Source organism: Ailuropoda melanoleuca, chromosome 1 (assembly GCF_002007445.2).
Source record: "Ailuropoda melanoleuca isolate Jingjing chromosome 1, ASM200744v2, whole genome shotgun sequence".
Lineage (NCBI taxonomy): Eukaryota > Metazoa > Chordata > Mammalia > Carnivora > Ursidae > Ailuropoda > Ailuropoda melanoleuca.
In genome coordinates, this window is record NC_048218.1 from 79,215,061 (window position 1) to 79,240,924 (window position 25,864).

The 25,864-nt window shown below is 36.5% G+C and overlaps 1 protein-coding gene across 5 annotated transcripts in view; it reads right to left on the reverse strand.

Annotated features, from left to right (window-relative positions):
- The window catches only part of VPS8 (VPS8 subunit of CORVET complex), a 234,791-nt gene that overhangs the window by 185,543 nt on the left and 23,384 nt on the right, over positions 1-25,864 (reverse strand). For 3 of the 5 annotated variants that reach the window (XM_019795771.2, XM_034661727.1, XM_034661730.1), the window contains exons 6-15: positions 22,761-22,793; positions 21,743-21,797; positions 18,236-18,241; positions 13,757-13,881; positions 11,743-11,829; positions 9,319-9,386; positions 7,715-7,868; positions 7,548-7,607; positions 6,141-6,248; positions 2,275-2,355 (exon numbers count right to left, since the gene is read on the reverse strand). In XM_019795771.2, coding sequence (XP_019651330.1) covers positions 2,275-2,355; positions 6,141-6,248; positions 7,548-7,607; positions 7,715-7,868; positions 9,319-9,386; positions 11,743-11,829; positions 13,757-13,881; positions 18,236-18,241; positions 21,743-21,797; positions 22,761-22,793 — 777 coding nt within the window. Of the gene's footprint in view, positions 1-2,274; positions 2,356-6,140; positions 6,249-7,547; positions 7,608-7,714; positions 7,869-9,318; positions 9,387-11,742; positions 11,830-13,756; positions 13,882-18,235; positions 18,242-21,742; positions 21,798-22,760; positions 22,794-25,864 lie in introns of those variants that run through there. The other 2 variants (XM_011220314.2, XM_034661735.1) reach the window with 2 other exon arrangements.

Genomic DNA, 25,864 nt, shown 5'->3' on the forward strand with positions numbered 1-25,864 from the left:
ATATTTTAAAACAGAAACATTACAAAATATATATTTCCTCTAAAACTTCCCTACCAATTATGGGAAAGTTCCTTGCTTTTCTATTTCTCTATATTCCAAATTTTCTTTAATAAGTACTATTATAACTTTAGAGGTAATAATTTAATAATAATATAAAAAATCTTCTGAAGAATGCCATTTTGATAACTTCTTGGGTTTTATTTAAGACCTCTTCTTTTCTTTTCTTTTTTTTTTTTTTTTTAAAGATTTGTTTATTTGAGAGCAAGAGAGCTGTGCGTGTGAGCAGGGGTACGGGCAGAGGGAGAGACTCTTCAAGCAGACTCTGAGTGTGGAGCCTGACATAGGGCTCAATCTCATGACCCATGAAATCATGACCTGAGCTGAAACCAAGAGGCAGATGCCTAACCGACAAGCCACCCAGACACCCCTATGATTTCTTCTTTTCAAAAAAATTTTTTTTAAAAATTTCAATCCCTTTCAAAATCTGCTCAATTAGAATTCTAAACTAGCCAGAATAAAGTGCTTCTCCTGCACTTTCTCTCTCTGGGATTCATGTTGTTTTATTTGTATGACTTATTCCATGCCATCGGAGATTATTTGCATAATACCATATCGAAAACAACCAAGTTAAAATGGATCACTTTTAACATAAGTGAAAATACACTCTTATCACTGTATTGTGGCTACTATGAGGGAAGGATTTTGTTCTGTTTTTCCCCCCAAAATTTCTCTCTCAGAAAACAGGGAGTTTGATGCTCAAATCATTTACAAAGAGCTCTTAATTATTTTAAAACAAACTATCATTAGGAAAGACACATTATTAGCCTTATACAACCTTAGTACTAGTTTTTAGATGCTTTCAAAGGTCACCTGGTTAAAAAAGAGAGAATGCAAAGAGAGTTAGCAGGTTTAGCAATTATTCCTAAGATTAGAGCCTCACAACTACAGCCGCTGACATTGTTGCAAACGAGCCTTTTAATGGTAATTTATAAAGCAATGCAGTTACTGTCACATCATGGATAAGTCACAGGACAGATGAAAACACCTACTGCCCCACTGTCGGGAGAATGGTTACTTGCAGTTGAGGAAAAATTTTCCAGGGACAGAACCATACGCAGATTTTAAGAGTGCCATATCTCAAACATCTTAAACAGAAGTAATTATGATGAATTCTAGGAAACTGTGTTAAATAATCCAACAGGGGGGTCCTGGTGATGACAAAGACACTGATGTCTTACATTCAGGAGAAGAGTTTGAACAAAATTATTTCATTAAATGTGTATGGAAACAACGTATCATTTCTAAATCAAAAGTCTATCTGTGAGATTAAAACGTAACATACAACTAAATTAATTAAATTGTATATTATAAAGAAAAGATCCACTTCTTTGATATCCTAAAAAGTAACATATTATCCAGTTAGGGGAAAAAACTTTTTTTTAGTCATTTTATTAAAAAAAAATGAGGCTCTGTCTCTTATTTAGGGTTGCCTGTATTCATGCATATACAGAATATTTCACTGGATATTGACATGCTTGAAGCATTAATGACAGAAACCCAGAAATAGTATAATTACACTATTTGCAAAGTGGACACACTATTTGAAAAAGAAAAAATAAACTCTGATACAAAAAGAAATACTTTTTTAAACTAAAAAGTTACTTAAAACTGAGATGTATAGTAGAGAGAAAATTCCGCGAAGTTTTTAGCCATGAACAAAAGAATAAATTACATAAACTCCTGAACCAATCAGGACAAGCTCAGAAGAACAAAAATGTGTTTATAAAGAAAGCAGGACAACGATCCTCAAGAAATCCACCCAAATTCTTCTGAACTCACCTTTGAACTAATCAGGACATCAAAGAAAACTTTTCCTGACCCTGCCACTGTTCAGCAGGACATAGGCTGAAAGGCATTATAAGTAAGGTGGCATCGGGGCGCTGGGTGGCTCAGTGGGTTAAACGTCTTGATTTCGGCTCAGGTCATGATCTCAGACTTGTGAGATCGAGCCCCATGATGGGCTCCGAGCCGGGCACGGAGACTGGATAAGATTCTCTCTCTACCTCTGCCCCTCCCTCCCCTCTCTACGTTTCCCCCCACCCCCCAAAAATTAATGTGGCATTATACCAAACTCAGACTCCATTGCTTCTGTCCATATTTTACATAATCCCAAAAGTCAGGGTTCTTGGCAGAAATCCCGGTAGTGCTAATACACCAGGGTCTCAAACCAATTACATGAGATAAATGGGGCATATTAATCTGAAGAATACTCACAGTAAAGTTGATGAGATCATAGTAGAGGTGAAGGTGCTTTTGCTTAGTGACATGTATTGCTCCAGACTCATCTCTCTTAACCTGACGGTGAAATAAAAACAACCTAAATACCAGCTATGTTGGGAGGGGCTTTTGTAGATACTTAATTATACTCCACTTAGAAAATGAGTTCCATTCACAGTACGCATAGCCCCAAATATTGGCAATTAAAGAAACTATTACACAAATGAAAAAAAATCATTCACACCATGATTTGTACCAAATTATGAGGCACATCTGCTCAGTGGTCTGGTTGTCAGTCCTGTAACGTGTGTTCACTCTACTATAATTCAGAACAAATTAACTTCACCCCATTGGTGACTGTACTCAGCTAGAGTTAAAGCATAAAATGGGACTGACCACATGGTATGATAAAGCCAAAAAGTCCATTAAAAAAAAAAAAGCTGCAGGGACAAAACTAGACTTTTCTGAAGTATACTGTTAGAGCTCAAACAGCCCAAAATGTCCCGGGAGAATCTCAAGCATCAATATTTTATTTACATATGTGTACATACACCCTCTCTAATCTTTCACCACGTTTGTAATTTGCTTTCCCTGCTTTTGCTCCAAGGTGACAGAGCTGCAGGAGACGCAGCACGATGTACATCTGACCCTTGTGAAATGTATGACATCCTAGCCTACCTGGGCTGCCTTACACTCTCCCAGAGCAGTGTTCCAGATGGCTTCCTTTCCCTTCAAGCCCTAATTCCTTTGCCTTCTAGTCCCATCACTTACAGTGTTGATCTCACCAGATACCTACACAAACAACTGAGCCCTCCTAACGCAGGCCCTTGATGTACTCTCATCTTTGCTTCACTAAGTCACTTCCCCTGAAAGAAATAATAGGCTAGTAGAAGGAGCATGTGACCTAGAGGTGTGTGTTTCAGTTCCACTAGTATAGCTATGTGGACAAAGGCCAACCACTTATTCTTTCTCAGTTCCCTCACTTGAAAAATGAAAATGAACGCCAAATGGTTCCCTTTTTGGCTTATACTGAAAGAGGTTCACAAATGAAAAAACAATGCCAACATTACCTATTCTCTTAGGATTCACTGAAGTCCTGCTAAAGAAGATCACTTCACTCATATATATTCTAAATCCCACCCCCTCCACCACTGCTTAATATTACCTCTCCCTTGCTGGCAGATTCACTCACTCCTTTTAAGGGCACTTTTCCTTTTGCTATCTAACATTTTTTCTGACTTCTCCATCTTCAAATAAAAAACAAAAAAAAAAAAACCTTTCCCTGATTTGCTTTTTACAGATATTTAGCCATTCTTGTTCTTCTTGCAGCCAAACACTAGGAGTGTAAGTTTGCTATTCTAGACGCACATTTCTTTAACAAGGCTTGACAATGTAGGTTCCACCTCCATTCCATTGATGATTAGTCCTCTGAAAAGTTTCTTATCAACAACTACTTGCGGGGGTACCTGGGTGGCTCAGTCGGTTAAGTGCCTGCCTTTGGCTCAGGTCATGATCTCAGGGTCCTGGGACTGACCCTGCCTTGGGCACCCTGCTCAGTGGGGAGTCTACTTCTTTCTCCCTCTCCCTCCCCCACTCATTTTCTCTCTCTCTCAAATAAATAAATAAATCTTAAAAAAAAAAAACAAAAACCCAACTACTTGCATATTCAGTGGTCTTATCTTCAGTCGTCTTCTCTCTTGATCTTTATTTAATAATGGTATTACCCTGGAACTGACATTGTCCTGAAGCCTCTCCTTTGTCTCCTGTGTGAGGCCATACTGTCCTACTTTCCCTCCTACCTCTATGTGCCTTTACTGGAACATTCTTTCTTGATTCCTTTTCTTTTCCCTTTCCCTTGTGAGTGCCTGCGAAGGCTACGTATGCTCTGGCTTTTGATTTTCACAGTTTCAACGACATTCTCTACCCTGAAATTCTCACTTGCACTGCAGACCTGGATTGTCACCTGCCCAGAGGACATTCCCTGAGAAAAGACTTAATCCCACCTTTGCTTCTAACATTCAGATCCTCTGTAACCCTAGCCCTTCAAATAGTTCATGCTTCTGAAATGCAGTCAGAAACAAAGATTCATTCATGTTCTTCAGTTCCCAGATCCAGTGAGAAGCCTTGTCCTTCCTTCAAAATGTCATCCCTCACTATCACTGCAACCAAGCATCCTTGTCTAAAGACCTCATACCTGCTTTTGCACAAGAGCAAAACCCTCCATTTCCCTCCTACCACCTATAATCTATTTTTTCTGCTATTTCTACACTGATCTTCCTTAAATACCACTTTAATCACATCTTTATCTCTCTAATTCCTACGAACCTGTGACAGCTCCTCATTACCTAGTCTAGGCCAATTATATTATATAATCTGGATCAGGGTCAGCAAACATTTTTGGAAAAGGACACACAATAAATATCCTACGTTCTGTGTACCATACAATCTCTTTCACAACTACTCAATTCTGCCACTGTAGCATGAAAACAGCCATAAATCATACATAATCAAATAGGCATGACTGTGTTCCAAGAAAACTTTATTTATAAAACAAGCAACTGGCCAGATCTGGTCCATAGGCCATGGTATGCCATTCCTTATCTAAATCTACATCATATATTCGACTTGATTTTTCACAGGTTTCTCACTCTCATTAAGTCTATAAACATTTATTAAGCATCTACTATATACAGGCACTGCCCTTATGGCTGGAATCTTTAGATTTATGGAGCTTTCACTTAATGAGAAAGAAAAATATGAGACAAGTAATTTTAAAAGTACTCAAAATTATCAAAGCAGAAGACAGAAGGTCTTGTGTATGTAGCAGGAAACAGTTCAGGAAGTCAGGGAAGGCACTGATAATCATGAGTTAGGTAGGACAGAGTGGAAGAGGGCATAGAGCTTCCCTACAAGAGGTGAGAGCATATGCAAAGACACCAAAGCCAGAGTCTAGTTAGAAAGCTATGCCAGAGCCAAAGTAGAAGAGATGTCAGTGGTTTAGGCTAGGGAAGCAGCAATGGGGGAGACAAAAAGGGAGTAAATTCATATGTTGGAGACAGAATCAACAGGATGTGGTGAAGAAGCAGAAATGAGGGAGAAAGGTAACTGAAAGGCAACCCTTAGGTTTCTAGCTGGAGAAACTAGGTGGACAGTGGTGTCCTTGCTTCACTAAGCTAGGAAACCCAAGAAGAGATTATGCAGGCACACTCTTACCTCTATAACTTCAGTTCATCTTATTTTCCCCAATATGCATATCCACCATCCCTGCAGTACTTGCCCCATATCCTTCAGTGTCTTCCATGGCCTATGCAGTCCATAGTAATCTCTCCACACTCTGAACTTTTATCAACTTTCAGTTCTCATCACACAGTTGAATCCTTAAACAGTGTTCTCCCTAGTAGTTAAATGGGCATACTGGCTTTGTCTCTCAAGCAGTATTTGAAGTTGTGTGAAAAAAGAAATTATGTTTTATACGTCCTTCAACTGCTTCTGTGTCCATCGGTGTAGAGAACACAGTATGTGCTCAATGATACCTGTCGTCTAATTAATACACTATATGTAGATAGGTAAGCCATTAATAGACATACGTACATTCATATATTTATACACACACATAATTAATTATTGGTTAGTCAAAGGAGATGAACTGAGAAATACACCATGGAGGGGGGCATGGAGCTGAGGTGATCAATTGTTTTCCATGTTAATCATTAAAGCCTAAAATTAAAATTAAATAATCACTCTCCCTTCAAAGAATTATAACAGCATATTTCTTTAACATAATATTAACTCACTGGTGAATCAGGAAAAAAATATTATGATAGAGGACTTTATAACAGATCAAGCATCATATCAGGACTCACCAACAGAAAATGAACAACATCTCCTCTGCAGAAGGCAAGCATGGGATTCACATAATTATGTACTGCCACAAAGTGCCAGGCCAGCAATGGAACACTGGAAGGATCCATCTATGTGAGGAAAAGGCCAAAACAAACAAACAACAACAAAATATATATATATATATATATATATATATGGCATCACAGTTAACAGACAGCAGGACAAAGAGAAAACTAATTAAAGAGAGCATCTGACTCATGTTCCTTGAGAAAACTTCTCCCAATTTCTCATTCAGATTCCAATGAAGCAGGGACGGACTGGGAAGTGTCAAGAAGGAACTTTCCAGGTTAATGCTAATGTTCTATATCTTGATAGAGGTTTGGGTTATAAAAGTATATACATTTGTTAAAATTCATCAAATGTATGACCAAGATCTGTGCACTTCACTGTAAGTAAATTCTACACCAAAGGAGAAACAAATATTGAACTCTAAACATAATGCATGCTGAATATTTAGGCAAATGAGTACTGACTTCTAAAATTTATTGGAAATACATTTAAAATAACATAATTTGGTGGGTGGATGGAGAGAGATATTTAATAAAGTACAGAAAACTATTAATGACAAAATTTAGATAGTAAGTATACAGATGTTCAATGTAAAATTCTTTCTACTTCTCTATTTGAAAATGTTAATATTGGGAAAAAAAATGCTAGCAAAAACATACAAAAAGATGCAAACATATACCACCGTGATAAACCTCAGTTAGCCAGTGAAGCTAACCTAAGAAACACGAATGGCAATCTAAGCTGGCCATGCCATCTGAAAGGGCAGATCTGCTTCCCCTGAGGCCCAGAGATAATGGAGTACCAACCAACAAACAGAAGAGTGGTCTCTCTCAGCACAGGGGCTGTGTTCTCAACTAGTCTTGGCTCTGTACCATCATTCTCCATCTCACCCCATCAATACCTCTCCTCACATATACACTAGAAGATCACAACTCTCTGAAAAGAACCAAGCAGGAAAGGAAAGGGAAACTGGGGTCTGCATCATAGATGCTGGGAAGTATCATCCTCCAAAGTAGAATACTAAAGGCAGAAGCCAAAAGAAAGCCTATGCAGCCACAAATTATGCTAGATTTTATGGTGGGGCATTCTCTATCAGTTCAGTATCAAAACAGCAGCTGTTTATGAGAGGACAGCTTAAAACAATAAACATAAAAAAGCACAGACCTCATGATCTGTACCGCTCCAGTCACCACCTTATACTGCTTTGGTCACATCGATTTAAGTCCAAACAATGATATTTGGAGCAGTGACTTCTATTCCACCTTGTTTTCTGACAATCTCACAGAATTCAACACTTTCAAGTCATTTCCCCCCTTCTGACATGGTCTTTTGCCAATAAAAGGGAGAGGTTTACTCACCCGTCCATAGGGAAAAGTCATCCACACTTTCAAGGATGGTTTCAATCCAATGACCAGTATCTTTAGGAGAAAAATATATTTTTAATGTTTACCCTATAATTTTCAAATTTTTGGTATTCAAAGCCTCTAAAAGTTATGAGTTTCACTTTCTCAATATACCAACCAACCTTTGTTAAGGATGCCATGGCCAATAAGGAAAACTGTGTGATGGGATGATCTTTCAACTCAGGCTTCGAATGGAGAGGCTCAATACAGCAAACTTCCCCCTTGGAACCACTGAACAGACATCTAGATTCACATGTTCTCACTCCCATTACTCTCCTGCAAAGGTAACCAAAAAATTCAGAATTGATTTAGTAACGATTCAAGGCACTACCACCACTAGCATGGACTACTACAACAGCCTCCTAACTCCTATTCTTGCCTCCAACAATCCAACCCCAGAGGACATCAGCAGGTTCTTTGTAATGTCTAGGTCCGATTTATCACTCTTCTCCTAAAAACACTCCAATGGCTTGCCACCGTACATAAAATCCAAACTCTTTACCATGTTTTCAAAGGTCCTATATGATCTGGCTCCTGCCTTCACTCTTTTCCCACTATTTTTTTTTTAAGATTTTATTTATTTATTTGACAGAGAGACACACATCTAGCGAGAGAGGGAACACAAGCACAGGGAGTGGGAGAGAAAGAAGCAGGCTCCCAGAGGAGAAGGGAGCCCGATGCAGGGCTCAATCCCAGGACCCTGGGATCAGGCCCTGGGCCAAAGGCAGATGCTTAACGACTGAGCCACCCAGGTGCCCCTCTTTTCTCACTATTAACAAAGTCACGCTCCAGCCACAACTGCCGTCTTTCTGTTGCTCCACAAGCCAAATTTATGCCCACTTCAAAACCTTGTGCTTGAACATCCCTTCACCTAGAACATGTCTAGATCTTTGCATTTGTTGACCAGATTATCACTCAGGTCTTTGCTCAAATATCAACTTCCTGAATTATCCTCAAGTGCACTCCAGCAAGCTGACTGGTCTTATTTTCTTCAAAGCACTCATAACTCTCTGAAGTTATTTCATTTATGTATTCATTATCATGTCTCTACCCCCGCCCCAACTAGAATGTAAGTTCTATTAGAGTAGCAGGCTTGTCTGGTTCACAGCTGCAAGTCTAGTGCCTAGAACAATGCCTACACATAGGAGATGCTCAGTGAACATTAGCAGAATAAATAAGTAGTACTTTGTAAGCAATTATGTTGGGTTTAGCAAGGTCAGAAAGTATGAAAATACAAGAAACAGCCCTTACTTTGAGAACTTATGGAAATACACCATAATTTTATGTTCTACTTGTTAAAAAAAAAAACCCTGCTTTATAAATATTCTCCCATATATCTAGACAGTCTTTGCTCTTAAAGTGAAATATGGCAATTCCAAGGCAATAAAAACCTTTTTAGATATTAGAGTTCGAATCATCTGGGCCTGGGGCCTAAACCGAAATTAGTGACATACTCCAGAATTATGGTTCCCAAGACTGAGAGCTCATATGAATTCCCTGGGGAGCAGGAGTTCAGAATTCCAACTCAGACCTACAGAGACAGAATTCCGGGTGGCCATGCCTGGACCTCCAAATGTCCCATAAGCCTCCCCAAGTCATAATATACAGCCATAACCTATTTTTAATCACATGGCTTTTCCAGACCTCTTCATGTTCAACTTCAAGTCATTAAACCAGAGCTAGTCTTTTCATTTCATTTGTCAACAAATGTCCTTTAGTCGCTTACTTAAATGTCAATTCAAAAACAGAGCCTCCGCTGTCATTACAAATGGCAAGAGTTGGATCATCTGTAAACTAAACAGAGAAGAAATTCACTTTCTTAGAGATTTTTCAACAACCAGTCAAGTATGAAAAAGGGAAAAAATTATAATGTCTTAAAAATCTAAAACCAAACACATTTAATAGCATTTGAAATCATCTAGATTTAGTTCATCATTCTAAATATACAAACCCACCCATATTCAGAATAAAAATGGCTCAATATCTTTAAAAAACTGAGGCTTTAAAAAAGCAAACCCACCTTTCATCGGGATCAAAGAAAAATACAAACTATGACTCATAAAAGCCCTAAGTTCTCCACTTGAGTTCTTAACATTAACTTTTTCTAAGCTGCTATTAAACTGAATAGGGTATACTAAATACATTTGCAGTTGCCTAGTTTTCAAGAACAGGGAAAGAGTAAAGGATATTTGCTATCTTTGGGAAATAAACTTGAATAAGTTTTCTGGATAACTGATGAATTAATCCACTATATTTAAAATAGTTTAACTTTTTATGGAGTGATTCCAAATATGTGCTGTCTCCTGATTTTATTTGACGATGTACACATTAGTTATTATTACCTACTCTGGAAAACTCAAAATAACAACTAACGTGCACAATGACAGACAGTCCTAAGGGCTCATGAGGTATGGTAAATGTGAACGCTGTAGGATACAAAACTGAGTAACCTGAGTCACTCAGAGTGACCGGTCTCCCTAACCCAAAAGGTTGGTGAGCCATCCTAAATGGTGTGTCTTTGTTCTCTTAGGGACAGTTAAGGTACAGAAGACTACTGTAAAATTATTCTTCCCACACACAGGCATAACAAAGAAGACCCACACTTTTGCTCTCAAGGCCTCACTGAGCAACTGCCAGAGTGAGAAATATATACTTGGAATGTAGGAAAATCAACTGAACTTGCATTTTTATTTATTAATTTTCTACTTATCTATGTGTTTTGTAATGTATTTCAATAGTAGTACAGTACATTTATAGTGTTTTCAAAATAAATTTTATATATACACATACATATATGTACACACACACACACAAACATATACACATACATGTATTAAGGATGTAAGCCCAAGTTGTTATTGCTGGGATATAGGGTTTAAGTTTGGAAAACAATGAGTAAGAGTACTAAAGAACAAGTGGCTGTTGTCAATCCAAGACTCTGGAAGTATTCAATCATATATACCACTTGCTACCTCTTACTCCAATGTCACAGCGTCTGCATGCAACGCCGTTATCACTAATCCCAAGCAATACACTTCTATGATTTTATCCTCAGCCACACTCTTCTCTTTCCTCTCTGCCTTTATCTCTTCTGTTTCCTGTTTCTCTCAAGTATTTTGCTTTTCTCTGTAAATGAACTGTCCTTTTACAAACACCACCAATTAGTTATCCCTTCAACCAAATGTTTATTGAGCAGCTACCATACATAATCCAAAAATAAGTGAGAAACAGACTCAGGTTTCTAAAATCTTCATTAAAGGAGAGAAGACATAAACACAAACAACTCCATAGGAAAAAAGGTCAAGAAAAACTGCCATGATGTTCAGAAAAGAGGGAAATTCTACTTTTACTTGTCTTGGTTGCTTTCACCGTTACTAAATGCTTCAATGCTGCTTTGTCACAAAAGAGTTTTATGTAACTAACCTAAATGCAGACACATAAACTCCAGATGCTTACAGACTTTAAAAAGCATATGTATGGATAAGAGAGGTCTGCACAGCTAAGCAACCAAATGTGTACATGATTAAAATCTCAAAGATCTGATTTTAGACTTCCCTAGTTACAGTCCTTTACCTTTTATGCTTCTGAACACGGGCTTGACAGCATACAAAAACCAAAGTTCACATTGTATTTATAAATGAAATTTGTTACCTAAGTTGGCTTATTTTTTTCAGACCTGTAAGGAGAAAGCCAAGACTCAAATCTTAAAGCTTTTCCCTTAGAGGCCTGAAAGAAAATAAACCAACAGATCTGGTCCTAAACATAATGCAAACCTTGGTTCTTTCACAGCTGGTGCCTTGAACCTCAGGTAACTCCCAACAAAATGTGACAGAGCAACGTTGGTGGACTAAACAAAAGGTAAAAAGACCTGTTTAAATCTCCACTTGAGTTTTCAGCAGGGTACTGCTGACAACCTCTGGTCTAGGATCACATCGGTTTACTCTTTCTGCTGTTCTATTAGACATCGACCCAACGTACAGCTGAATGTTACCATGCTAGCCCATCTCCGGTTCTAACCTGCAAAGCATCCTATTTGGCTAGTCAAACAAAACTTCATTTTCAAGGATTCTGTTTATAAAGAAATGTGCTTAAAAATGCATACACAAACATAATCATAAAAATTATTAGACAAAAAACCCAAAGATATTACCTTAATATGTAATATTGCTGTTCCTGGAGGATGAGCATCTGTTATTGATCTGAGAAGTTTTCCACTGGCTAAATCCCACATTGTGATCTGTAAGACAACTAAATACTTCAAAAACCAATCTATTGCTTTTTTGGACTTAAGTATTCTGCCTTGTGGCTGAAATAATCCATCCCTGGTCTAATAACATTGCAGGCAAAAAGCTATGAAGTTGAAACATAACCGAAGGTTGCAGATTCATTAAAGCATAGGGCCTTTATTCCATCTTCAATTTCCCTTCATCCTGCCCAACCTACTTTTCCCTTCAGATTTTAAATGCTGTTCTTATACCAAAAAGTAAAAAATTTCTTCAACGAGTCAATCTCTTTAGCATTGGTAAAAATTATAAGAAAGGCTCACTGCCAGACCAACTAGTGATGTATAAGTCAGATGAGAAGAGCCAAAATTTATTGCCAGTTTCAGAAGTAGAAAGCAATTCTAAGAGTTATCGAGGAACACAGTAATGAGAATAGAGAAAGCAGAATATAGTATATTTAAAAAGCAGCAACAATTACCTATGTTACTATAAGGAAGTAAATTTTGATACAATAGCCTGGTTGGTTTGTAAAAGCTATTTACTTATATAGACTCATAAGTTAAAATATTAAAAATCACACACACTGGCTCAGTTGATAAAAATTATTAAAAACTGAACAAAGTTAGACTGAGCAATCTCAGTTAGCTCTACAGACATGTCACTTTATAATTTTTGGTCTTTGAGATACTGATCTAGAAATACTGGTTTGCTTTTTTTAATTAATCAAACTGGGCAAATTTAATGCAAGTTTATTTTCACATCCAGATACTTGATACTCAGATAATCAATGCAGAGGGTTCTCAAATATCAACAAATGGACCATTGGGTTGATGTCTGTGTTTGCATTTTGCCTAAACAACGGCTTTGTATATACTTAGTGCCCTCATTTGTCCCACCCATGCTTTTCTCCTAGCTCCAGTGTTACCACACTTCATTTTTTTCCTCCAAATTTTTATTTAAATTCTAGTTAGTTAATATATAGTGTAATATTGGTTTCAGGAATAGTATTTAGCGATTCATCACTTACACACAATACCCAGTGCTCATCACAAGTGCCCTCCTTAATACCCATCACCCATTTAGCCCACCTCCCACCCACCTCCCCTCCAGCAACCCTCAGTTTGTTCTCTACTGTTAACAGTCTCTTAAAGGTGCCTGGGTGGCTCAGTCAGTTGGGCGTCTGACTCTTGGTTTAGGCTCAGATCATGATCTTGGGGTCGTGGGACTGAGCCCCCCGATAGGCCCCATGCTCAGCACGAAGTCTGCTTGTCTCTCTCCCTCTGCTCCTCCCCTGCAAATGTGCTCTAATAAATAAATAAAATCTTTTAAAAAAATAGTCTTATGGTTTGTTTCCCTCTTTTTTCCCCTTCCAATATGTTCATGTTTTGTTTCTTAAATTCCACGTGAGTGAAGTCATATGGTACTTCTCTGCCTTACTTCACTTAGCATAACACACTCTAGCTCCATCCATATAGCTGCAAATGACAAGACTTCATTCTTTTTGATGGCTGAATAATATTCCAGTGTCTGTGTGTGTGTGTGTGTACACACCCCCCCACATCTTCTTTATCCATTCATCAATCAATGGGTATTTGGGCTCTCTGCATCATTTGGCTACTGTTGACAATGTTGCTATAAACATCGGGGTGCATCAACTTCGAATCTGTATTTTTGTATCCTTTAGGTAAATACCTAGTATTGCAATTGCTGGATCATAGCGTAGTTCTATTTTTAACTTTTTGAGGATCTCCATCCTGTTTTCCAGAGTGGTTGCATTCCCACCAACATGTAAGAGGGGTTCCCTTTCTCTGCATCCTCACCAACATCTGTTGTTTCCTGTGTTGTTAATTCTAGCCATTTTGACAGGTGTCAGGTGGTACAGAGATACTAGGTTTTTAAAATTTATTTTAACATCTATGGATAAATAAAGTTCACATTTACCTGTCCTTTAGCAAAGCCACAGAGAAGTCTTGAGCAGTCATTGTTGATACTGAGAGCAGAGATGGCTCCATACTGACCTCCAACACTAGTGCTACCCAGACAGAGTCGCAAAGCTTGATTCTGATCTAAAGAAAGAGATTTGTAAAATCAGGTGAAAGAAATGAAAGGAATGAAAAAATATGTATTTAGTATCACCTTGTTTTCAAAGATTTGGAGGTAGCAACAATCAAAAGAATCAAAGGATGAAGTTATATTCATTTTAGTGTATTTATTGAGCATGTAGTAGATGCTGGGCACTGAATTAGACACTAAGAATGAAGAAAAAACCAGACCTACAAGTAATATAGAACCTGCTAATAAGAAGTTAAAAAAAATCCATAAGTAATCTTTATCTCTTTGAACTAATGAACTACCTTTCATCTGTCTCATTCTAAAATTGTATTTCTTGCTGTGTTCAGATGCAAGGTTACAGAGAATACCACCTTTTAAAGTAGCTTTAAAATTTCAAAAATCAAAATTTATTAATTCAGAATTAATATAATTTACATTTATATTATCCATAAAGAAAAGGTTTCCTAGGCAAATTAACAGTGCAAACAAAATTACAGAGTAAATATTTAAACTACTTAAGAAAATTATTTTCAAGCATCAACATTTGATATGCTAAAAGCAAATAATTCAAATCCCTACTAGATTAAGTTATTTAAGGGTAAGGATCTTGCCTTAATCAATTCTGATTTTTCTCCAGGAGACATTCAACTATTTATTAAAATTTATTATCTAATAATTAAAAGAATTCCTCTAAGGGTTCTCATAGGCAATGCTTATTTTGTACATTGTTCATTATTGTACCTACTTGAAAACAATGAAATAAAAAATTCAAGTATAAGAAGGCATGCCTACAAAATTTAACTGTTTAGGGGGAAAAAAACTCACCATATTTGCACAAACTGGAGTTCTCTAAAGTCACCCAGCAATTGTCTGTGCCTCCCTTAACTACTGACATGCTATTCTTTGGAGGTAAGTATGTCTTACTTCCACTATTAGACTATGTCCTTTCTAAGGGCTAAAATCATAAGTGAACTGACACTCCCAAAAACCTAGCCTGGTGCCCTGCACTCAGGAGGCATCTGATGATCATCTGAATAGCTTCCACATTTGCAAATCTTCCTTCCATAAGGGTAAATCTAGTAATCAGAAAGAACCTAAAGACATTGATCCTCAGATCTTGGGAGTAATACTATGTAAACCTTTTGCTCATCCAAAGTGAATACCGTAAGAACATTTTTCTGTGTTCATAAACTGGCTCAAATAGCAATCCCCATCTCCCAAAGGAGTTCTGATACAATTAATGGATGCACTGTATCTGTCACACAGAAAATACTGTTTTCTGAAATCATTTTGGCTTTTAGCCTTCTAAGACAAATATTCAAAAAGGAATAAAATTCATAAATATATAAGGCCTGGTGTATTTAAAATGCCATTATCTTTATTCACCTCTAGAATGAATTACAATTACAGATTTCCCCCTTCCTTACATATTTTCCTTCCTCTCCCAATTTGATCCAAATTATTAAAATTTCCTTTATTCTATTTTCCCAACTCTGAATTCAACATCTCATTTTATTTTCGCTTTACCAAAACTGCCTGCCAAAATAGTGTTTTCCATGATCCGTATCTTGTCAGGGATGCCTCATACAATTAGTGGATTATCCATATATCTTATTTTGCAAACTGTCAAGATAGGATCTTTAGGCAACAATGTTTCTCTCTCTCTTTCCATATATATATATATATATATACATATATGTATATATGTATATATATATATATGTGTATATATATATATATGTAAATAAAAACACTACTTTGGGTCTTGTGTGGAGGCAACAGATGGAATTAAAGTAAGAGGATAAAGACAGAAATTCCCTATCAGCCTCACAAAGAAGCCCCAGGAATCTGGGCTGCCTGCCTTCCAGGCACAGAGTAATGTCTGAATAGCATCCTGCTGGGATCCTTTGTAATCTGTGCTTTGAGATCCAAACGGTACTCAGTTCTGATCCACCATACTTAAAGACACTCACTACTGCTTTCAGATTTAACAAAGTTCACACTTAAGACTATTTTAAGTATTCTTATAACTCAAGGAGATTAAGAATAGGAGAACGAGGGAATATGGTAAAATAAAAAATAAGGGTACCATTAAGGGAGGAAACAAAGAAAAGTGAGGAAGAAAAACTTCTGGATTAAAAACCCAAACAGGATTCTGCTTTCCTATGGGTCCTGTGCACTAAAAACTAGCTGCAACACAGGGGACCAAATTATCCAGCCTGGTCATTCCTGAAATATGTATGAAATTTACCTCCCACGGGACTGTGTCAATGAAAACATTCTTAACTTTTTCCCTTGATTTAAACAGTGTATTCGTTATCTTTACAATGTCCCTTTATATGGTAAGCACGGTGGTGAGGTGATGGACAGTGTATAAAATATACTCTGGTTTTAACTCCACAAAGATATCTGTCAATTCTTACTGCTATCTTTATACATTCTATATTTATGGCCCTGTATTAACAAACCTGCTATCATTCAATTTAGACTAAATTCAGAAAAGGTAGAATTTCTGTGTAAAGAAGAAACCAGAATCTTCTGAGAGAGGTTTCTTCTGCTGGGGTAACTAAACATTCTGTATCCCAGATTATTCTGGACACTTCTGGAAAAGGCTATTTGGTAAAACTAAAAATAAACCTCTTCCAAATACTTGAATTCTAAAGTTATATGGAAAGAACAGAAGGACAAGGACAGAAGCAAGACAGGTTAAAAAAAAAAAAAAATCAGAGCTCTCCATACTGCACTTCTCCAGGGGTCTCTTGATCGCCTTAATTATTAAGGAAAAATTCTATTTTCCCTGCTCTCCAAGTCTGCTTTATCTATTGTTGGGAGAAACCATTAAATTAGCAGTACATCTAATTTCATTTACAGAGTTACATAAAATCACATTTGGTTGGCATTGTCAACTTAGTTTTAAAATAAAATTGGAGCGGGTCCTTATAAAGCAAATAACTCTAGGCAAGAAATATGAAATGAGACTATCAGTTTTCCTATAAACTTCACAGAGTTGGCACAGAGCTTAAATAAGAAAATGCCTATGAAAAATGTGAAAACTACCAAATGTTACAAAAATGCAAGGAATTATTAATAATAAATAGCTTACCAATTAAGATAACTTGAAGCCTAGTTATCACAAACACTACAATGAATTATACCTGTTTCTTTTATTAGTCTATCTTTCAAAGTATACTTTGCTTAGGGCAGATCTACTCAGTGTATTCTGGGCTTAAGAGTAATGTGCTAAATAGGAAAGAAAAGCCACAAGTAATGCATAAGTCTGTAATAGCCATAAAACCTAAATCTGAACATACTTCAAGAGAATTTCTGCTCTTTCCATATACCAAAATTGACCCAATCCTCTACTTCTTCATCCCTAATTTGTTTTAACTAGTTCCCAAAGACCTTCAAAGAAGGAAATAACTAGATCCTAGAAGAAATCAAATTTAATTGTGTATAGAGCTCTCTTATTGCCAGCATTCATCATTCTTCAATACTATTCTTCTTACCCTTTGTGCATATTAAAATACTAAGACCAAAAAAAGAGGTAGTAGAAAACATTTTTCATTAAAGATCATAAAACAGTAGAATCACTTTACCTGACCTCCACCTAACACACAGAATTAAAGTCCTCATACCCTCCGTAAAGCTCACTGACGGAAGCCCAGGACACAGTGAATTCCCATGGCTAACTGGCTATCATCTAGAATGCTGACGCTTACAGTAAGCTAGCTGTGTTCATTTCCAAAACTGCTCGTGCCTCTGTAATGTTACTGGACTTTAAAAAATTTATTAAACAATAGGTGAACCAATGAAACAGAGTGAAAAAGAAAGAGCTATTGTTTCCATGAAAACTAAATGAATGCTCATGAAAAACCTGGTAAAGGTGTTTCATTGAAAACCTGTCATGAAATAAGATGTGGACAAGATAACTATCAAAGATTGAAGAGTTGTTTGGTGAAAATCTACAACTTTGTACTCCTCAATTGATTCAGAGGTGTCTAAGCTTCTACCTTTTTTTCTTTTAATTAAAAGTGCAAATTTAATGTGACTCATTACTGATGCAGTTTATTCCCAAAAAACAGCTGCTGACCTCCAACTGGCAGATACAAACTCAAAGAAAAGGCTTTGGGCTGTATCAAAAGATTAAGGAGAAAAATCAATATTTGTATATTTTCAGTCAAATTAAACACTGAAAGTATGCATATATTTATAATTTTTAACATTCCCTGCATTAACCAGTTTCAGTTAGCTGTTTTTTTTCAGTAAGCATTTCACAAGAAGGCATCAACTATAATTGACAGCATTCTCTTTCAACACTAAAAAGGTCAAAATAAAAACAGTCGCTCATGCAAACCAAAATTACTATACCTTTTCCTTTGAATCCATGGAGAAAAGATCAAAAGAAAGAGAAAAGCAAGAAATCAGTTCAAAAGTTCAGAGAAAAGACAGGTAAAATTTCAAAAGTATAAGTGACAACCTTTAGTTATAACCTCTGGGAATAATACTAAATGTAATTAACCAATTTATGATTATATTCAGGTATTGATTATGGGAAAGAGAAAATGCTAATAAACGAATTATAGCACAGTAAGTAAATCCAAGTCCAGGAAGTCTGACAGAAATAAAAACAACTTCAAAAAGATAATCTACTAAAGTATACTAACAACCCAAAAAAATAGGGCCTTGGAATAGGGACACAACTTTATGAAGATTTGAATTTTGAGATCCTATATATAGGAAAGAGCCAAGATATATAATAAATATCACATACTATAGTCCATTAAAATAGGCAATATACATCACTTTTAAGAAGCTTACAGTGATGTTTTAATGACCCAGGCCTCTATTGCAAAAAGAATCTAATGTTACTTAAAACAAGTACAATTCTTCCTGCTACACTTTTCCTATGATCAACAAAGATATTTAAATGAGATCAAATTTAACCCAGACTTCTAATCTAGACACTTCACAGTATCATCACTCTGCCATTTGTTACTGCCACTCAGGCAAATTTTAATCCATTTGTTAAAATTCACTGCCCAAATAATCAGATTCTCACAAAAATATTGAGTAAAAGTTACTAACTGCATGATTAAAGACCCAAAGCATTATCAGAATGATTCTTTCTCAAAATGTTCACTTTGGCATATTCCTTTTCCATGAGACTGTAATGAAAGATTACCATTTCATCATATCTAAAACAAAGCTGTTGAGACCTAAAAAAATTAAGAAGCAGTCCTAAGGAAATTAAGAAGACGGGAGCAAAAGACAATGTACTCTTCTCCTCTGTTGAGATTTTATTTTTAAAGTATTCATTTAAGGGGCGCCTGGGTGGCTCAGTCGTTAAGCGTCTGCCTTCTGCTCAGGGCGTGATCCCAGCGTTATGGGATCGAGCCCTGCACCAGGCTCCTCTGCTGGGAGCCTGCTTCTTCCTGTTCTACTCCCCCTGCTTGTGTTCCCTCTCTCTCTAGCTGTCTCTGTCAAATAAATAAATAAAGTCTTAAAAAAAAAAAGTATTCATTTAATTTGTTGCAATAGCTCTACATGGGTTTGATTATAACAGACACATATTCCTATAGCCCTGCAGTAAGGAAGGGATGTTAAAGAGGATGGAGTTGAGGAAAAGTGAATGAACAATGGTGAGTGGGAACAAAAAATCAACATGCATTCTGCTGACAGATAAACATATACATTATACTTGATTCTCATTCATCTTAGTTCTTCTATTCTTTTCTTCATTTATCTTGGAATTTGCCTCCTTTTCTCTGAGGACAGAATTACTGAGAATGGTGAAAATGCACTGATCTAGGATTCAGTATTTCTTGATTCTGAACTTGGCTCCGTGTATCTCTCTTAGTCTCTCTAGTTCTCAGTCACCTCATATGTAAAATAAGGGGACTAAACTAAAGGTCCTTTTAAGATCCTTTCCCCAAATCCTTTCAATCTAACACCAATTATGCCTCCCCAGGAAAATAAGCATTCTTACACCTGATAGGAGAGCAGGCTGGTAAAACGTTCTAGAAGCAATTAGGTTATATCATAAGTGTTTAAAATGTTCCTAATTAAATTATGAAACCTGGAAAAAATAAAAATAAAAAATAAAATGTTCGTACCCTGACCTTAAGCAATTCCACCTTTAGGATTTGGTTCTAAAGAAGTAATCATGTGCACAAAAATGCAGTTACAAAGATATTCACTGCTATACTGTTTGTTTAGAAACAACCCAAATGTCTTAGTGTAGGAAATGGTTAAGTAAATTATGGTGAATCCATTTAAAAGACTACTATGTAGCCATTAAAAATGATGTTACGGATGAATATATAATTACATGTGAAGATGTTCATTATGATGAAAAAGCCGGTTACAAATTAACATGATTCCATTTTGGGTATGCATATACATACACATGTACAAAAAAAAAAAAAGATTAGAGGGCCATACAGAAATGTTAGGGATTATTCCTGGATGGTAGGATTTGTTATTTTATATCTTCAATCTTTTGTGCAATGAAATTTTCTACTATTAACACATACCAATTATGAAATAAGAAAAAAATTATTATTCAATGAATCAATTCTAAAGTTCTCTCAAGAGAATATTTTCATGTTCATTCTTCCCACTCCCAAACAATAAAACTCTATTATTTAAATCAATCACATAATTAAGATCATCTTAAATCACATGATAATTAAAATCACATGATAATTAAGATTTAAAATCTTAAAATCATACGATAATTAAGATTTTTAGCATATTTATAAACAGGAATTCAAACTGTTCAAAAACAAGGGGAAAAAAAGTTTTTCACTCATATGGTAAATAATGACGCAAGGCCAACGGAGATAAACTGTTGTACTGTAGTACTGTTTATTAAAGTGTTCCCAGATAACCCTTATACACCATCCTGTAGATTCCTTACTAAAATCCATTTAAAAGAGATGCAAAAGACTGAAGATGCAGAAGAGAATATTAAAAACAAGAGAAAAATATTGTCTAATAGTTTTTAAATAAAAAAAACGGAAGAAGATGTTCTGCTCAAAGTACTGAATTCAAAAGTAAAGCATAGGGCTATTTAGTCTCATGTAGGAAAAAAAAGAGAAAATACTTAAAATACTATCATCTACTATATAAATGAATGTTAACTTCTCAAACAATAAATGAATGTGATTATGGGCTAGAAACTTTTCAGGTTAGAGGGATTTACAATGTAAATGAAAAAGAACTTATTATCAGTTTGAGTTATGAAAAATTACTGAGAAAGCCTGTGAATCTCTTTCCCTGAAGATCTTTTAGAATACCTGCTAGGATATGATTTAGAATCAAAAATCACCAGTACAAACTGAGGCAAACAAGAGGACAATCCAAGGTCCCTTTCAACTTTATACTCTTTCTGTCTAGGTCTGCAGGGTCAAAAGATGTGATAACTTATAAATTCATGAAGAAGAAAAACTTGTAATGAGCAATAAAAGGAACTGGGGTCAAGTAATTTTAATTACAAAACTACTGACTCAGTAGTCAGTAGTAGGTGGCTCAGTCAGTTAAGCGCCTGCCTTCAGCTCAGGTCCTGATCCCAGAGTTCTGGGACTCAGTCCCACATCAGGCTCCTTGCTCAGCGGGAGCCTGCTTCTCCCTCTCCCTCTGCCTGCCACTCCCCCTGCTTGTGCATGGAGTGGGGGGGCGTGCACTCTCTCCCCCTCTCTAAGACAATAAATAAATAAATAAATAAATAAATAAACCAACCCTACTGACTGCTACTTTTCAAGTTTTTTTCTGACTTTTTCACAAGAAAATAAAGTTTACAATTATATTAAAAGATACAAAATCCAAAAGGATACTTAATATCTATATAGTAAGGAAAGTACTTAGAAAATTTACCAAATATTAAAGCCAATCCATGAGATGTACCCACAGCTATCAGACTGGACACTGCCTGAGAACAAAAGGGAAAATTACACTTTGAAATATTACATCAAGGATCTTGAAACAATCCGAGTTGAATTTGTTGGTCTTCTTTCCTTGAGGCACCAGATGACATACCAACTATTATAAATAAGAATTTCATCTAGGAGGCAAAACGGGAAATGAAACTCAGAACGTTTTATTTCTGGGAATCCCTCTAAATTTACTCCAAGGGTAACAATATCAAAATATCATATGTTCAACATTATAGACAAAAACACACCACTTAGCTTCCTCTAAAGCAATTTAAAGAAAAAAAAATTCAGGGGTCCAGACAAAGTAAGAGGTACTTATGCTACCTAACCAAGAGCCAGCCAGCTATGAGGTGTGGGAAAGGGGTGAGAAAGCCCTTCAGTTTATTCACAGGAGCCAAAAGGCACCAGAAATATTCAAAATTCAGCCCACTTCCTCACCAATCGACTAACTAATAAGAAAGCTACAGGAGGCAGCTGGAAGTATTCAAGAAAAGAAGGCACTAGTGTGCTTTCAATATTCCCCAGTTCTCTATAATCGCGCCATGGATTTACTGTTTGGCAGGCTTGGCAAGGGAGTTCAGAACTATTAAATGTACTATTTACCACAAAGTGATTTCACCAAATGCTGTTTTCCACTCCCTTATAACCAAAGGGAGGCCAAATCACAGAAGGAGCAAATTTACTTGGGCATGGGAGGACCACATATAAATAAACCTGGAAAAGGCTAATCATTATTCCATTATATGTTTCTCAAACAAAAGCCTGAAGAATAACAATACACTAGAAAGAAAGAACATTCAATATGGAAAAATTTTAAACCTGATTACTGGCAGTAAATGACCTATGAATTTATTATCCTAATAATTTATGCAATAACTCTGAACATTAGAAGAATAAATCTAAGAAAACCCAATCAAATAGAAAGCTTACCTTTAAAGGATTATTTAAAGTGTACTTACAATTGCTGTAGGCAAGCCAGCATCCACTTTGTCCTAAGCGAAATTAAAAGAATATTTGAAAAGATATTCTCATTTTTAAACAGAAAATTATATAAGCCCCTCTCTTTACATATACTTTGATCCAAATCAATTCAGACAAGAGATGGAACCTTCATTTTTGCCCCCAACTAAGAGAAACCACAAAAGTTGTACAAAACAACAAAATATAAAAAGCATTAGAGTGGATTATTTTATTTTACCAACTTTAACAAATGCTTTAGGAAAGGTACTGATTATAATTGAAAACAAAGAGAGGAAAGAAGTTCCATTTTCAATAATGTGAATAAACTCGAAGCACTACAGGTTAAAATGAGAGCAGTACATAAAGATTTTAGGAAAGGGAAACATGCTAAAATATTCTTCCTCTAAGCTTCCTATCCAGCAGATTATCCAATAACCCTTCAATTAAACCCAAGAAGGATGTATTCAATCAGTCCTCAAGCATAAGAAAATAAAAAATTAACTCTGTACAGTAACTGTATGACCTTGGAAAAGTCACCTAACCCTCTGGTTATTAGTCTCCTCATCTGTTAAAGGAAATAGCAAATACTGCCCTATATACCTCAATGAGTTGTCCTGAGGATCAAATTAAATGTAAAGTATCATATAAATGTAAAAGTATCTATTTGATGCTTTTATAGCTTTAAATAATAAGAGCTTACAATGATTAGCACTGTAGTGATGAGACAGATAAAACATGTATTATTCTGACTTTCCAGATTAAGAAAACAGAAGTTTTAAAGAGCATAACTGACTTGCCCAAGATTACTCAAGAAGTGGTAGAAATAGGTCTCAAACTCAGCTTCAGTTCCCAGGCCAGGCCCTTTAATACCACTTCTACATTTCTCTCCTTTCTGTCCCTGTCAATGTGGTCAATTAGTTATTAGAATCTCTCAGAATGCAGAATCTATACAACTTTATAGAGCTTCCTAGGAACTAACTCAAGAAGCTGATTCCAGTGAACAGGAATATAAGGAAGAACAATCACGAGGCTGCCATGTTCAATGTTCTGGATAGCAGGATATACCCAACCTTGAATGGATATGTGTAAGGTATACCTAACATGCTTGACAATTAAGATGCATTCAATAAATATCTGATGAATGACTGATGTGTGTCCTGGATAGGAGGGAAAAAAATGAGCGAGCAGATGAAGAACATAAAGTAAATTTGAAATGGAGCCTGAATAATGAAATCAGAAGTCAGCTTACTTTATTTTTTTTTTAAATGGTAGGTTTTTTTTTTTTTAAAGATTTTATTTTATTTTTATCTGACAGAGATAGAGACAGCCAGTGAGAGAGGGAACACAAGCAGGGGGAGTGGGAGAGGAAGAAGCAGGCTCACAGCAGAGGAGCCTGATGTGGGGCTCGATCCCATAACGCCGGGATCACGCCCTGAGCCGAAAGTAGACGCTCAACCGCTGTGCCACCCAGGCGCCCCAAAAGTCAGCTTACTTTAAAAGCTAAATAACGGGGCGCCTGGGTGGCACAGCGGTTAAGCGTCTGCCTTCGGCTCAGGGCGTGATCCCGGCGTTATGGGATCGAAGCCGCACATCAGGCTCTTCCTATGAGCCTGCTTCTTCCTCTCCCATTCCCCCTGCTTGTGTTCCCTCTCTCACTGGCTGTCTCTATCTCTGTCTTATAAATAAAATCTTTAAAAATAAATAAATAAAAGCTAAATAACATAAATAAATAAATAAATAAAACATAAATATAAATAAATAAAAGCTGAAAAACCAACGATGTGGGAAGCACTTTGGAGATTAGGCAGAGATTCTCTGCCTTCTGAGAGAATTTTGGTACTGGTGTTGCAACATCTTAGAGTAGTGATTCTCGAAAGCCAGGCTACAGTAAAATCATCTATGATACCTGTTAAAATGCAGATCCCTATGCTGTACTGCTAAAGATGACAACTCAGTAGGTCTGGGGTGGTGCCCAGGAAACTGCATTTTAATCAGCATGGCAGGAGCTTCTTACACATTGGACACATTTTGGAACACTGTGCTAAGGTATCTCTACTATCTTAGGTGATCATAAAAGTGTTAAATACTCTTTAAAATTAATTTGAATTAGTATAAAATACAGTCACCTGTCATAGTACTTTTATCTGTGAATGAGCTGTGAACTTCATTCACAACTCCAAAAGTCTCATCTAAGTGTTCTCCACGCATGGACTACGAAGCCATGATGAGCAAGGCCCCAGGAAACCCTAATAACATCGCTATCGCTATCCACATGGCTGAAGGCATTACTGAACAACTATTCAGAAGAGATACCCCAAAATATAACTAGCTTTACATGTTAATAAACCAACCATCACAGAAAAGCATACAATTTAAATTGAGCTGGTAATCCAACATTAGGAAGGCAGAGTATGAGCACTGTCACAGGAAAAGCAGTTTTCATTTTAACAGACCAAAGGAGCTCAGCCATAGCAATGAAATAAGAATAGAATGCAAACACTCTGGGATTTATTAGAATTTTTCCCTCCTCTTCAAGAGGGAGAAGAAACTCTTTTAAATAACAGATTTATCTAATCAATGTTCAGTGTCTGAGTTTTAGTTCAGTCTCCATTATTCAAAATATTTTTAAAACTGCACAGGTGGGTCAAATGACTGTTCTGGTTCATCTTGATCTTGAAAGGAATGAATTTCATCACCTACATAAGGATTAAATTCAGAAAACGTCATGGAAATGTAATCCTCAACAGGTGGTTCCCATTCTAGCAAATCTGAGTTACCCTCCACCTAAAAGGGGACGGACAATTGCCCAGGTTCCCTCCATGGCTTGACTATCTCTCTATTTAAATTGACTTCATGATATATGAGCTGGGTCAGGGTGTACCAATTGCCCAGAGAGAACACTTTCTTTCTTTTTTGCTTTTTTTGTTGGGTTGGTTTGGTTTCTACAACAAAAGCTTTCTTGGATAAATCTGACAACTGCAATGTGGTTATGATGTCGTGATGCCACTCCTGTATCAAGCTCTTACCCTTCTGGAAAATTAAAACTTTGTCCAAACTGAATATGCAAAATATCAATTAAACTCCATGGAAACATTAAAAAAGT